Genomic DNA, 16,659 nt, shown 5'->3' on the forward strand with positions numbered 1-16,659 from the left:
CATGTTAAACCTCATAAACATCCAATCATTGTCCATGTTAGCCCACATAAACATCCAATCATTGTCCATGTTAGCCCATATAAACATTCAATCACTGTGCAAGTTAACCCACATAAACATCCGATAATTGTCCATGTTAGCCCATATAAACATCCAACAATCATTGTCCATGCTAACCCACATAAACATCCAATCATTGTCCATGTTAGCCCACATAAACATCCAATCATTGTCCCTGTTAACCCATATAAACATCCAACCGTTATTTTATACTTTACAACCATTAATCTATACTTTATAATCATTGTTCTTTTACTGTGACATCACTGTACTATACTATACAATCCTTGTTCTTTATTTTACGACCACTTTTCTATTTATTTGTTTTACACTTTTTGACCATTGTTTTATACTTTACAATGATTGTTCTTTATGACCACTGCTCAGTATTTCATGGTGTGTTTTATAAGACACAACCATTGTTCTGGACTATACCATTACTGTTCTAGACTATACCATCACTGTTCTATACTATACACATCCTCCTTTTTTGATATTGAAAAATGATCATTTAATATTTGTCAACAAAATGTACAAAAAAAAAATGTATTCTTCTTGATACATATACAATAATTAACAAGCATAATTTAGTAACACATATACAAGCATTTTAGGATCATGGCATAAAAGCTGAGGATAAACTTTGTTAATGTCTGCAGAACTGAAGCCTTCATATGAGAGAGTATCGATCACGAGGTACAGTTGTATTTCACCCTCTAAGCGGAGTAAATGTGTCAGTAGTCTGCTTCCAAAGTTGAATTGTCTTTCTAGAACACCCTTTACTTCTCTGAAGACATTCCCCAGAGCTATCTGTGTTGTTGGAGCTGCTAAAAGAAAGCATGTGTCATCATTATTCTCTGTACAGATTACAATACACTGTAAGCCAACTTATATTTGCAGCTACTTTATTTCGTGATTAACCTGTGGTAAACTGGTTCGCGGTGAGTAGTTTTTGTGATCGAGCATTTTTCGAGCCTATGACAGACATTCATTGACTGCTTTGTGACAAGAAATATTTGCAACGATGAGGTTCTCTCGAAAAATTCTCGCATGCAAATTAAAGCTGATTTACAGTTTTCAAATTAGAGGAAAAGACGCACACTAAAACTCGAATTGGAATTTCAATTTAGATGTCAATCATACATATACCCTAATCATGTAATAATGACAGTTTAACATTGAAAAATTCTATATTTAAAATTTCAATAACCAAAACATTTACAGTGAAGTCTGGAACATATAGATTTTTCAACCTGGATGAAATTTTGAAATCACGAACTGACAGACGGCCGCGTTTTTGTTTACCTTAGTATGACCTGATGGCGGGGGGAACAGCTTCACATTCTTTGTTTAGCGTTGTGTCTATGACAGGTCTGTAATCCAGGGAGGTCTATAACATACAAAAAGAGAACAATACACACTCACACAATGAAGTATTCATGGTTGTAACCTTCTAGGTCATTACCCCATCCTTCGTTAATATTCTCCAGCATTCAGATCATATCAAGTTTTGGGCATAAAAGACTCCACAGATGGAAATCTGAATGTAGGACAATATCAGTCACTGTAATCATAGTATACAGTAGCTTACACTAACAGGAACTTCACGAACCATCATCATATTGTATATGTATCCTGGGTGTTTACTAGGTACGTATTAATGACTGGCCTGTTTCTCACGAACCATCGTTATATTGTACATGTACCCTGGGTGTTTACTAGTTACATATTAAATGATTGGCCCGTTTCTCACGAACCATCATCATATTGTACATGTACCCTGGGTGTTTACTAGGTACGTATTAATGACTGGCCTGTTTCTCACGAACCATTGTTATATTGTACATGTACCCCGGGTGTTTACTAGGTACGTACGTATTAAATGACTGGCCTGTTTCTCACGAACCATCGTTATATTGTACATGTACCCTGGGTGTTTACTAGGTACGTATTAAATGACTGGCCTGCTTCTCACGAACCATCGTTATATTGTACATGTACCCTGGGTGTTTACTAGGTACGTATTAATGACTGGCCTGTTTCTCACGAACCATCGTTATATTGTACATGTACCCTGGGTGTTTACTAGGTACATATTAAATGACTGGCCCATTTCTCATGAACCAGAGCACATGGATAAAGGGTGGACCTAGATGCCTGTTGACAACCAAGCATGGATGTCTAAACAATGACTAATACATCACATGCACTTCCGCTCGGATATTGACCAATGAGGCTATTACCCTATCCTCAGTTATTAATATCCTCCAGCATTCAGATCATGTTAAGTTTTGGATGTCAAAGACTCCCCAGATCATCAATCATCCTCCTACATTCACTCAATAAATCAACTACCACCACAACCTTCTTCCAAGGGTAACACAATCAATGTATTTCAATATATCTAGTAGCAGGCATTATCCCTTCAAGTGTACACATGCTGGCTGTTTCCTAATCTTTACATTCAAAGGATTGAAACCATAATTCAAGTCCCATGTTGGAACTTCCATGAAAGACAAACTGTATGGATTAAATTTCACTGTTTTGCAAAACTATGATCATCAATCATATTCTGAAACACACCGAAATACATGATATCCAGATGCAATCACACTCCAATAAAAAATCCCTTTGTCCGCAACCCATGTGATAAAGCACTAAGACATCAGTGTGCCTCAGATTGCAAGACAAAAGATTTTATCCAACTTACAAAATTTAGAATTGTGACATCACAAAGAGAAAGCAGAATAGCTCCATCAAGTCTCTGGTATAAATAATACAACCCCAATGCCACCTTTGAGTCTCTTATTACTCAACTGAACATCAGAAACATTACTGATGTTATCCAGACATGTAGGCTGAGATGGATTGTCCATGTTGAGCGTAGTACAGGTTGGATATCACAGGTTCGTACAATGAATGTCACTTGATATCGAGTTCCAGGCAGACCAAAGCTGACGTGGAATGAGATAGTAAAACGAGACCTACAGTCTACAGGATTGGATAGGATCAATCCACTGGATCGCCAAGTGTGGAAAAACAAACTTCAGCCTTACAGGAGTACCAGGCCTCACCCTTGCAAAAGGATTAATTTGGTCTGGATAATCAAAATGGATGATGATGATGATGAAAGAACCACCTAACCAATTAAAACAATCTTCCAGTACTATAGATAACCTTCACTGGAACCAGTACAATACATAAACCCAAAAACCTTCACTGGAACCAGTACAATAGATAAACCCAAAAACCTTCACAGGAACCAGTACTATAAATAAACCCAAAAACCTTCACTGGAATCAGTACTATAAATAAACCCAAAAACCTTCACAGGAACCAGTACTATAAATAACCCAAACACCTTCACTGGAACCAGTACTATAGATAAACCCAAAAACCTTCACTGGAACCAGTACAATAGATAAACCCCAAAACCTTCACAGGACCAGTACTATACATAAACCCAAAAACCTTCACTGGAACCAGTACAATAGATAAACCCCAAAACCTTCACAGGTACCAGTACTATACATAAACCCAAAAACCTTCACTGGAACCAGTACAATAGATAAACCCAAAAACCTTCACAGGAACCAGTACTATAAATAACCCAAACACCTTCACTGGAACCAGTACTATAGATAAACCCCAAAACCTTCACAGGAACCAGTACTATAGATAAAACCAAATACCTTCACTGGAACCAGTACAATAGATAAACCCAAAAACCTTCACTGGAACCAGTACTATAAATAACCCAAACACCTTCACTGGAACCAGTAAGTCCAGTTGGTAAATGAAAGATCAACACAAAGTCTCTTTCCCTGGTAAGCTAAAAATAATCGGGAAATGTATGTGTAGCTTGCAACCTTAAATACACTCAAATACTGAAGACAATCCATTTTCTGCAACCAAGGAAAACTGAGTACCATTCAGCTCCTCACCTAGAGGTTTGTTTAATACGATACCACCATGGTACAGAAAACATCAGCCACCTAGACCTTACAGGAGCCACCTAGGCTATATGAAGTAAATAAAAGTACATTTCCTGAATATGGAAAATGACCAACAGACTGTAAAAAAGGCCTATCACGAGTATGAATGTCTTAAGAATGACTGCTCACTAGTATTCAATATACAATCTAAGCCGGTATCTACGTTTACCCATATGCAATGCAGGCCAGTATCCAAGGTTACCCAAACACTATTTCAGCCAGTTTCTATGATAATGGAATTCAAAACAGCAGCAATATCTTAGAACATGTCATAGATATCAGTTGTTACACAGAGCAACAATATCTTAGGACATGTCATAGATATCAGTTGTTACACAGAGCAACAATATCTTAGGACATGTCATAGATATCAGTTGTTACACAGAGTGGGACATAAATAGAGTCATCTAGGGTGTAAAATTCAATACAAGATTTCCATTTCACAACCCGAATAGCTCTGTGTGATGTCCCAGTCTAACTGTGTAACGAATTTATACTGTTTATCAGATGCCAACTGTCAACAGAACAGTCTTGTGCATAATGATTAATACGCCCCCTGCATGGAGACGATGTAATGAAAATATTTTGAGGTGTCATGTGATTTGTCTTCATCCTACCACATGTAAAAAAAAAAAATATCTGAAGTGGGATAAAAGTTAAACCCACATGTTTATAAGCTAACCCGCACATTTTTGTGCATTTGTTTTCCTTTAGTGTTTCTTCCCATTGATGTATATTATACACACCTTCCCTGAGTTGTCTGTGTAGGAGAGGGTGTGCTTCCTCCAGTGTTGATCCTGAGGTTTCATCTTCTGACCCTCTAGAGGTTTACTATAATCATATTCATCTATCCTGTCCTAGAAAACAAATTAACAAACTATAACATGTTAGCACTCACTCTACAATTCCTTGTGGACAGCCCACCTTTCCTCTGATAAACTATAACATGTTAGCACTCACTCTACAATTCCTCGTGGACAGCCCACCTTTCCTCTTAAATTTCAGTGAATCCACTAATGATTTTTTTCCCCCCGTGATTATATGGAGAGACAAACAATTGGACAAATATTGAGTGGTGTTTTAATAACTGCTGTTTGATTTCTTAAATAACAATAGGAATCACATGTGTCTAGCATAGCACAGATTCACAGATATGTGAACAATTCTTGATAAGTGTATGCCAAGATTTCCTGACACATCACACATTTTTATTCTTCTTTATATCATCTTATATCCTCAGACATCATCAAACCAAAATAATATCAGACACTCAGGTCTAGCAGTTCAATATCAAAGGAAGAACTGCACCCTTTAAAGTCATTTCAAAGGTGAATTCCCATTGGTTTGTGATTTAGGGAGACTTTCCTTAATATCTATATTCCACATAACACCAGAAAATTACCTTGAAGTCTTCTCTTGAGTGAGCTCCCCTGCTTTCTTTTCTGGCTTCAGCTGAGACAATGGTCTGTAAAGCATTTATCATCAAGTTCTGTAACTCTAGAGTTTCCACTAGGTCAGTGTTCCAGATCATTCCTCTGTCAGACAGCTAAAAACATCAGCATTTATAAAGTTACCTCCCTTACTTAACATCCATAGTTTTATATCAATGCATCTGTGAATATGTCGAATTTCTGGCTACATACCTTGATGTCTTCCATTTCTTTGTTGATTGCATTCATTTTGTCCACACCTTCTTTCAAGGCAGATCCATCTCTAAATACTGCAGCGTGGTTCTGCATTGTCTGTGTCACATTAACAATTGCATATAATAAATATCATTGTCTGTCACATTAACAACTGTATATTATAAATATCATTGTCTGTGTCACATTAACAGCTGTATATTATAAATATCATTGTCTGTGTCACATTAACAACTGTATATTATAAATATCATTGTCTGTGTCACATTAACAGCTGTATATTATAAATATCATTGTCTGTGTCACATTAACAGCTGTATATTATAAATATCATTGTCTGTGTCACATTAACAGCTGTATATTATAAATATCATTGTCTGTGTCACATTAACAGCTGTATATTATAAATATCATTGTCTGTGTCACATTAACAGCTGTATATTATAAATATCATTGTCTGTGTCACATTAACAGCTGTATATTATAAATATCATTGTCTGTGTCACATTAACAGCTGTATATTATAAATATCATTGTCTGTGTCACATTAACAACTGTATATTATAAATATCATTGTCTGTGTCACATTAACAACTGTATATTATAAATATCATTGTCTGTGTCACATTAACAGCTGTATATTATAAATATCATTGTCTGTGTCACATTAACAGCTGTATATTATAAATATCATTGCACTTCAGACAGAAGGTGTATACATGCTCTCTGTTAGGCATGTTTTTCATAATAGTTAGATTAATACTAGAATATCCACATTTACATGTTTTAAGTCTTTGATATCTTTACAAATTGTAGTGATAACAATTTCTGCATAAAAGCACTGCAGTTGTGAACAGTGCACGCATGAATCTTGATAAATATAGTACATCTAGTTTATCAGCTGGAAATTCCGACAGTAATGAAAGTAGAATGTAAATATTTTTTTAAAAAATTCATTTTTTGAAAACACAAAAGGGTATAAACTGCAGAACTTTGTGCCAGAATACTTTTCATGAAGTGCTAATGCATGAATCATTACAATTCAATTATACCGTAATGTATATTCAAAAACAAAATTTAAAATATTTTTTCTTGAATATACACATAATACAACATCTACAGGTATGTTAGGTATAGTGCATGATATGGCAGAATGCTGAACTAATTCTAATCACTGTAATTATCAGTAATGAAGTCGATATTTATTTCGCTAGATCGCTAGCCTTGCTGTAATTATCAGTAATGAAGTCGATATTTATTTCGCTAGATCGCTAGCCTTGCTGTAATTATCAGTAATGAAGTCGATATTTATTTCGCTAGATCGCTAGCCTTGCTGTAATTATCAGTAATGAAGTCGATATTTATTTCGCTAGATCGCTAGCTTTGCTGTAATGATCAGTAATGAAGTCGATATTTATTTCGCTAGATCGCTAGCCTTGCCCAATAAACTATCCACCTTCACGTATCTAAGGCCTAAGTTTAAAAATATCTGATAAAAATATCACTTTTCCAGACCATCTAAGGGGAAAGAAAGACAACTCTGATATTAAACAAACGTTTTGGGGGGAACAAGCGGGCTCTAGATTTTAGATTGGTACAATGTAATATTTTAGAAATTTTACATGAATAAATGAGATAACTAGTATGTTACATATGAATTATTTAAACCAAATGAAACATAAAAAAGTATATAATTACTTTAATCAATTATACTGGTTTTGCTGAAAATTGCAAATATGCCAACATGGCATATGATATTGAAATAGTATACAATCTGAATACGCAATGTTTAAAGTTAGTTGAAAAATTGTAATTCTATTTAACACATCTTCATAATGAATAACCTGTATCAATGCTTTCCAAAAATCTGTTAGATTTACACTGATATAACGTACACTTGCAAAGATATTAATGCCCTATTGATCTCACTCTAGCACTAGGCCTAGAAATAGCTGGGAAAGTAGCCTTTCGCCCTGTGCTCCACATCGACCCTATTTCTGAAAATTATGGTACACTACTGCAAGTGCAAATTATTGAATAAAAGCTTGTGTATATAAAATTTTGAATCTGTAAATGAAGCTTATGTGTGTAATTTTTGGACCTGTAAAAATGCATGCATGTATAAATTTTCAGACCCGTTATATAAAGGCTTGTATGTGTAAATTTTCATACCCGTTATATAAAGGTTTGTATGTGTAAATTTTCAGACCCGTTATATAAAGGCTTGTATGTGTTGATTTCCAGACCCGTTATATAAAGGCTTGTATGTGTTGATTTCCACACCCGTTATATAAAGGCTTGTATGTGTTGATTTCCAGACCCGTTATATAAAGGCTTGTATGTGTTGATTTCCACACCCGTTATATAAAGGCTTGTATGTGTTGATTTTCAGACCCGTTATATAAAGGCTTGTATGTGTTGATTTCCACACCCGTTATATAAAAGCTTGTATGTGTTGATTTTCAGACTTGTTATATAAAGGCTTGTATGTGTTGATTTTCAGACTTGTTATATAAAGGCTTGTATGTGTTGATTTCCAGACCCATTATATAAAGGCTTGTATGTGTTGATTTTCAGACTTGTTATATAAAGGCTTGTATGTGTTGATTTCCACACCCGTTATATAAAAGCTTGTATGTGTTGATTTCCAGACCCGTTATATAAAGGCTTGTATGTGTTGATTTCCAGACCCGTTATATAAAGGCTTGTATGTGTTGATTTCCACACCCGTTATATAAAGGCTTGTATGTGTTGATTTCCACACCCGTTATATAAAGGCTTGTATGTGTTGATTTCCAGACCCGTTATATAAAGGCTTGTATGTGTTGATTTTCAGACCCGTTATATAAAGGCTTGTATGTGTTGATTTCCACACCCGTTATATAAAGGCTTGTATGTGTTGATTTCCACACCCGTTATATAAAGGCTTGTATGTGTTGATTTCCACACCCGTTATATAAAGGCTTGGATGTGTTGATTTCCACACCCGTTATATAAAGGCTTGTATGTGTTGATTTCCACACCCGTTATATAAAAGCTTGTATGTGTTGATTTCCACACCCGTTATATAAAGGCTTGTATGTGTTGATTTCCAGACCCGTTATATAAAGGCTTGTATGTGTTGATTTCCACACCCGTTATATAAAGGCTTGTATGTGTTGATTTCCACACCCGTTATATAAAGGCTTGTATGTGTTGATTTTCAGACCCGTTATATAAAGGCTTGTATGTGTTGATTTTCAGACCCGTTATATAAAGGCTTGTATGTGTTGATTTCCACACCCGTTATATAAAGGCTTGTATGTGTTGATTTCCACACCCGTTATATAAAGGCTTGTATGTGTTGATTTCCACACCCGTTATATAAAGGCTTGTATGTGTTGATTTCCAGACCCGTTATATAAAGGCTTGTATGTGTTGATTTTCAGACTTGTTATATAAAGGCTTGTATGTGTTGATTTTCAGACTTGTTATATAAAGGCTTGTATGTGTTGATTTTCAGACCCGTTATATAAAGGCTTGTATGTGTTGATTTTCAGACCCGTTATATAAAGGCTTGTATGTGTTGATTTCCAGACCCGTTATATAAAGGCTTGTATGTGTTGATTTTCAGACTTGTTATATAAAGGCTTGTATGTGTTGATTTTCAGACTTGTTATATAAAGGCTTGTATGTGTTGATTTCCACACCCGTTATATAAAGGCTTGTATGTGTAAATTTCCAGACCCGTTATATAAAGGCTTGTATGTGTTGATTTCCAGACCCGTTATATAAAGGCTTGTATGTGTTGATTTTCAGACTTGTTATATAAAGGCTTGTATGTGTAAATTTTCCATCCTGTACATGGCTTACAGTAATCTGAACATAAATCTAACTATGCAGATGGTTGCTTTGTGTTTTGTTGATTCCAATATAACCCCATGTCAAGAATTTTACCCTACGGAGGCCACAACATGGTATGATTTATTGGACAAGATGTAACCTTGTTTTCTTTATTGTCATGGATACGGTTTTGTATATTGAAACATATAAATTGTATATTTTAATGTGCTTTGGAATTTATGGGACAGGGATACCCAAAACTAACATTTTGACCCCCCCCCCCCCCCCCCCCCCCCCAAATTGTATGATTCCACAGTATTTTAAAATTTCAGCTCGTTTTTCCAGACCTCCATGCTATTTCAGCTTAACTTTGGCAAAATTCATGCTTGAGATACCACGGAGAGTGAAAATATTCTGAAGAACAGCAAAATCTCTGCAATCCACAAAAAACTGGACCCTACAAACTGAAATGATTCCACAGTATTTTCAAAAAGATATTGGACAAAATTCGGAGGTCCCTTGGCCCTCAACTCTGATGAGCTTTAATAACAACTATGAATTCATTACATACCTTCTGCATCTTAAGTCTGAGATCTGCGGTTGTCTGACTTCCATTAGCATGTCGCAGTTTGTCAATGTTAGCCACAGATTCCTCTCCAGCATTCTATTAAAAGCAAGGCACTGACTCATGAGTCATGTTAAACACAATCTGAAGGCAATTAAAATTTTAATTCACTTGCACTCAAGAGTTTTAATACATCTTATCATATTCAACCAATATTAGTTTGAGATAATGGAAAATGCAAGAAAGATAGCATATGATTTAGACAAGTTCATTGGTGATTGATACTGAAACTTTCACGATTCATTAAAACACACTGTGTGTGAATCTGAAACATCACAAAGGAATCGTACCTGTCTGATTTTGCCAATAGGGTCTCCAGGTTTGCATTCTGCAGTAATGGTGTTGGCACAAGCTCTGCCAAAGACAACTAAATCCAGCAGAGAATTAGCTCCCAGTCTATTGGCTCCATGCACAGAAGCGCAGGCAGCCTCCCCACAGGAATATAACCCTGGCACGATGCGGTCCTGGCCGTTAACATACTCAATCACCTATCCATAATTCACACTGTCTTATGAAATACTTAATCCACAGTGATGAAATGTTACATACATGTATTATAGGATTAAATATTCTTTTTAAAGAATTTATCAATGTGTAAACTCTGGACATTTTACTCACAAACTGACTAAGGGCTGTTCCAGAAATGATCAAATGGGGGGGTTGGGCGGCAAATGATATTTTTTTTTGTGGGTGGTCGTATTTTTTCATATTTTAATTGGTCCGTGGTTGGACTGTTAAAAAAATATTTATTATGGGTAGTGGGTAGTTTCTATTGTTTTATTTTGTGCCACATGGGTGTTGAGTTTTCAGAATATTTTTATTGTCGCTCTTGTCGTGTTGGTTACAAAACGTCGGAGGGAAAATTGAAAACGTGCTTTCGAAATGCTGCTTTCGAAATCGGAAATCGGAAGTAACATAGAACTATTCGAGTTGTCGCTCTTTGCAGCGCATAACTTTCCATTACGGCACTCTTCAAATTAGAGGCGCGTTTAGTAGGGTCCCTTTGGACGTGATGGCGGCGAACTCTGTTCTGTAGATTATTACAGTTTACAGTGCATCGATTTTGGGAATATTTTGAAACCAATAGGTATTCCGTTTTCTAATAAAAATAGGCAAACCTTAGTTGATTTATACGAGGGTACCGATGCGTTATATTTATCAGTCGGTGTGATGGTGATATAGAGGCCTCCGGGCGCGGGCTTCAAGAAGACGAACGATTCGTGGAAAAACATATCCATACCCATTTCATGATAATAGCATCGTTTGGACTCCCAATCTTTCCAACATTCCCGCCATAGATGCCTTTAATTGTTGATGTGACATCGTTTCTTCAGAACTACTGTGATACAATGTCGCACAGGCATTACCGCGTCATTGACTAGAATGTTTGTCCCGAAAACCTCGCGAGATTTGTACCGTTTTCATTTTTAAAAATATTTTTGTGGTGGGTCTGGTTAGTTTTTTTTTTTTATTAGATGGGTCATTGTAAAATGAGTTTATTAATTTGATGGGTCATGGGGTAATTTTTTATTTTTTTTTTATGGGTGCTTGGTATATACAAAAGGTTCCTCCCGACCCCCCCCCCCCCCCCCCCCCCCATGTATTTATTTCTGGAATAGCCCTAAAAGTGCGAAAACACTTTTATATTAAGTTTGTGGGTAAAATGTCCAGAGTTTATACATCCGATAAATTCTTCAAAAAGAATGTTTGATATTTACAATTCCAATTTGTTCCCTGTATTATCAATTTCAAAAATTTGAAGAGTTTCCCTGCGCTATGTTATTTGCTTTCAGGTATGTATGTATACATAGCGTTCTTGGATCTACTGATGTGCAAATTTTCATTTAGCTTTATTTTTGTCCAATCAAAACAATTGTTATAAATAACATTGGAATTATATATTGGTATGTGCTAAATAAATCATTCTTACAATTATGTGAAACCCACACGATCAAGATGCATTTGTAAACATATAAAAAAAAATTCTAGAGATTTCAGCTTGCCAAAGAAACATCCAAGAAAAATAATTCCTCTTCTAATTTTTTTTACTGATCAAAACTTTATAACCTGTTAGTGTAACATTATATTTCTTGGACTACAATGTTACTACAGACCTGTCCCTTGTAGTTGGTGGGCGTGCCTCCCATGTTGTAGTGCACTGTGGGGAGGACAGGAATGGGATCCCTTGTCACATCCACACCTGCAAAGATCATGGCAGTCTCTGAGATTCCTGGTAATCGCGTCTTCAACACTTCAGCAGGAAGGTGTGACAACTGCAAGAAGACATGGTCTTGCTCTGGACCCACACCTCTACAAACATTTTCAAAACATTTTAAAGTTCAAGGACTGTTCATAATATTTTCTCATTCACATAAAATGTGTTTTAAGCAATTTCTTTAATATTATGCAATTGAAAATGTCTAAACTTACATCTAAACTTGAAAAATAAATTCATCCACTTTTACTGCAGTTTTCGTATTTTCTCTAAATTCAAAAGTGCAGTACAGGAAAATCTCTAACCTTCCCTCTCTGATTTCAATTGTACTCGCCCTAGATACAACATCTCTGGAGGCTAGATCCTTCGCGGAGGGAGCATATCTCTCCATGTAACGCTCCCCCTTCGAGTTGATAAGGTAGCCCCCCTCACCCCGAGAACCCTCGGTGATAAGACAACCAGCACCATATATACCTAAATCAAAGCAAGGCAAAATCAGATACACTTTCTTGTGATAAAATTCTCTAACACGTTTCAATAAATCCATAATATTCTGTAAAATTTGTAATAGAAAATAATGATAGACATGGCATAAAGTATCAAATAAATGGACGCTCACCAGTTGGATGGAACTGAACAAATTCCATATCTTCATTGGGGAGTCCAGCCCTGGCAACCATCGCTGTTCCATCCCCTGTACATGTGTGTGCCGAAGTACAGGAGAAATAAGCACGGCCATATCCTCTACAAGACAATAATTATCAATGTTAGGTTTTAACACTGGGTGAGAATAAAATGTATTATCAAATGCATCTGTATCCATGCTTGCATATCATAGTTTGTTCTTTCATTGTTTTTAAAATTATGTACAGTAACAAGTTACCCAGTAGCAAGCACAGTGTTCTTCGCTCTGAATCGGTGAATTGTGCCATCCTCTAAATTAAGGGCAATAACTCCTCTACATTCGCCTTCTTCCATAATCAGATCGAGGGCAAAATACTCAATGAAGTATGAGGTGTCGTATTTCAGAGACTGTAATACACAAGAAAAGCTCATTTCTACCTTTAAGTATTAAGATTTTTGCAGAGTATGAAATACTTCTGTAAAGAATGATATACTATGCTACATACTAATCTAACAGAACATTTTACATCACTGAAGTTTCCATGGACCAACATTTCCGACATTTTGATGAACATAGAAGAGTTGTTATAGCTACTTACTCTGCCATACAGGGTGTGAAGAAGAGAATGTCCTGTTCTGTCAGCCACACAACAGCAACGATGAGCCTGTCCACCTTTACCGTAGTTGATACTTTGACCACCAAATGCACGCTGGTAAATTTTCCCATTTTCTAGACGGCTGAATGGCATTCCATAGTTTTCAAGCTAAAAACAAAAAGCTGGAATTTAACACAATGACATTCCCACGACATTTCTAAATCTGCACAATTTTGATTAAATGCATGTTAGTAAACAGAGTTATATTTCATTTCACAGGATTAAAAAAATTGTGAATGGCACTGAAATACAACATTCCATAAATGTCCAGTTGGCGTACCTCAATGACAGCTTTTGGGGCCTCCTCACACATGTAATGAATGGCATCCTGGTCTCCCAGCCAATCGGAGCCTTTCACTGTGTCGTAGAAGTGATAATGCCAGTGATCTTCCTCCATATGGCCAAGGGCTGCATTGATTCCTCCCTGGTTACCAAAGAAGAAGCAACGCTCTCATCTTTCTATAAAATCCCCTTACTAGACTTGTTATAATCTATATTTTGTCTATCAATATCCATTCCAAATCTTTTGTAGTTCAATATAAGCACAAACAATTGATCTTCTGAATTCATCTTCAGATTTCTGAACTTGGTATTGTTATATAAAAATATCTTTCACCAAAAAAAAAAGGGGGGGGGGTCAAATATTTTCACAGTATTTCTTTTCAGTTTTGCAAATCTTACAGATCTAACAGGTCTTAATTTCATGATATCAATTTCTGCCTGACATTGGATTTATCAAAACAAACTTTCAATTAGTTTAAATAAAATCAAAATGTTTTAAATTGCTGACCTGAGCTGCAACTGTGTGTGAACGAGTGGGAAACAGCTTGGTAATGCATGCTGTCTTGAATCCTTCATTGGCCAATCCGAAAGCTGCTCTTAATCCAGCCCCTCCTGCTCCAACAACTACTGCATCAAATGTGTGATCCACTACGGCATATTGTTTAGAAATCTACAATGGTATAGCATTTATGAAGAAATACAAATTTATAGCTGACACTTTTAAGAATCAAACCCAACAATTCTGTAAAACATGATTACAGACTTTTAACGAATCTACTAAATAATAAAAATTCAATTATTTCTTAACAAACTCCTGCTACTTGGAAATTAACAGGTTGGCAACACTTCCCGTATAGCGAGATATTCTCGCAAAAACGCGATTATCTCTCTTTAGCGAGAATAAATATACCCCGTACAACTGAGGAAAAACACCCGTGAAGTACATTTCTTCACGTTTCATGTGAAAAGTAGAAAAAGTGCAAAAATGTCTGATACTTCTGTAAATGTATTATTAAAAACAAAAACACTCACATTGTGCATTGGATTTCAGCCTCCTTCCCTCTTACGCAGCAACATTGATATGAAAATTCTTGACCGTGTTGTAAATTTTATAGAGACAAATCGCATCATGCTGAATGTATGTTGCACTTATTTAGCATTGCACAGAATTTGCCATTATTTTCAATAAAGACACCAAAAAACCTGTTCAAGGTAATGTTTACTTTCTCGCTAGAGAGGGACAATCTCATTTTTGCGAGAATATCTCGCTAGAGGGGAAGTGTTCCCAACCTTATTTATGCCTATTCTTTACCTTGTCACCTGTGGTTGCAGATTGGTTCGTCCTTTGAAATTTGAAGTGAAAATCCCTAGAGGCAGAGGCAGTGACTGGTTTTACTGCCTTCGTCAACTGTAACGAAAATCAAAGAATTTCGTAAAAGAGGAAATTCGAACGTAAACAAAATATTACTTGCAAATGATTAACGCATATTCATTGTATATAAATTTTTCATAAAATAAAAAAAAATAGTGCAGGTTCTGGTTTACCGCTTTCTAATCCACGTGAACATTATCAAATTCACTGAATTTAATTACAAGATAAACTATCGAGATGCCCCCGTCCTTCACAGTTTCAGGTTATGCAACCTATGTATTTCAACATCAATGACAAATGTCACGCACGTATGCAAGATTCTAGCCGCAAAATTAAGAATTTATTAAACTTAAAGTTTAGCATATTAGGCTAGACACACTTTCGCACCACTTACAAGGTTTGTCAACGGTGATCTCTGCAAAATATTTCCTGGTAACTTCAATGCCGATGCCATCCTTCTCTCCGGAAATTCTCTACACTTCTACTTTTCGGGCATGCGCAAAATGATTGAAGTCAGTCATTACAAAACTTTGGTTTCGTAACTAATCTTGCTAATACGCAAAATGGATTTGTGTCACGTCCTTCAATCTTATGCCAAGTTTTAAGATTTACGCGGTTCAATATGGAGATATTATTTTTCTATTGTCCAACTGAGATATATATATATATATTTATATGTTAATCATTTAAAACAAAATTATTACTCCACAATGCATTGTCTTGTACGAGAGACGACTGGGTTCATTATTGAAATCTGAAATTGTTACAACGAGTTAATTATCTTGTTATAACGGGTTATGACATGTAGGCATCGTTTCTCGTTATAACGAGTTGATTATCTCGTTATATAACGTAAATATGTAATATACTAGCATGCTGTATTCAGTAAGATGATTTTGAACAGTGTAATGTGATACTGCAAATACATGTCTTTGCATTCTACACATTTCCTTTACTTTACAATAGTAAGCTGTCTTGGTTACTGGGAGTACAAGACCAACGGTCTGGTACAATAAATTTATTACCAGACTGTTAACAGGCACTGTCCCTTGGTGCTCCCTGTAATCAGGTCAACATATTGTGGTTTTTTGTGTGTGTTTTTTTATAATGCTATTATTCTCTTTTATATAAGTATTCACACGACACTATCATTATCTGCTATCCCAGAAACTGTTATGTGAGGCAGTTGGGTTATTTTATTTATCATGTTGTTAATTTAAATCTTGTCCGTAATCAGTAATTCATATATAATTATATAGATATGTGCAGTGCAGAAGTGTGAACTCTGTCAGTATTACCGGTAGTACTTCTAAATGATTGTTATTTATTTTCATTGTTATGATTAATTGCCTGTTAACATGTACA

General features: G+C 35.8%; 1 protein-coding gene across 2 annotated transcripts; it reads right to left on the reverse strand.

Annotated features, from left to right (window-relative positions):
* Positions 1 to 546: 546 nt before the first annotated feature.
* On the reverse strand, positions 547 to 15,829 carry LOC125645684 (succinate dehydrogenase [ubiquinone] flavoprotein subunit, mitochondrial-like). 2 transcript variants are annotated; one of them, XM_048871448.2, is made up of 16 exons: positions 15,689 to 15,829; positions 15,235 to 15,330; positions 14,431 to 14,592; positions 13,921 to 14,064; positions 13,584 to 13,748; positions 13,244 to 13,392; positions 12,980 to 13,104; positions 12,666 to 12,834; positions 12,260 to 12,455; positions 10,436 to 10,633; positions 10,092 to 10,184; positions 5,699 to 5,797; positions 5,458 to 5,601; positions 4,802 to 4,912; positions 1,366 to 1,450; positions 547 to 884 (listed from the first exon to the last, which is right to left on the reverse strand). In XM_048871448.2, the coding sequence occupies exons 1-15, from the start codon at positions 15,746 to 15,748 to the stop codon at positions 1,367 to 1,369; spliced, it is 1,995 nt and encodes a 664-aa protein (XP_048727405.2). In that variant the 5' UTR covers positions 15,749 to 15,829; the 3' UTR covers positions 547 to 884; position 1,366. The 2 variants fall into 2 exon arrangements, with proteins under 2 accessions (XP_048727405.2, XP_048727404.2); XM_048871447.2 differs by having other exon boundaries at positions 547 to 887.
* Positions 15,830 to 16,659: the final 830 nt, after the last annotated feature.

Source organism: Ostrea edulis, chromosome 6 (assembly GCF_947568905.1).
Source record: "Ostrea edulis chromosome 6, xbOstEdul1.1, whole genome shotgun sequence".
In the NCBI taxonomy this organism is placed as follows: domain Eukaryota; kingdom Metazoa; phylum Mollusca; class Bivalvia; order Ostreida; family Ostreidae; genus Ostrea; species Ostrea edulis.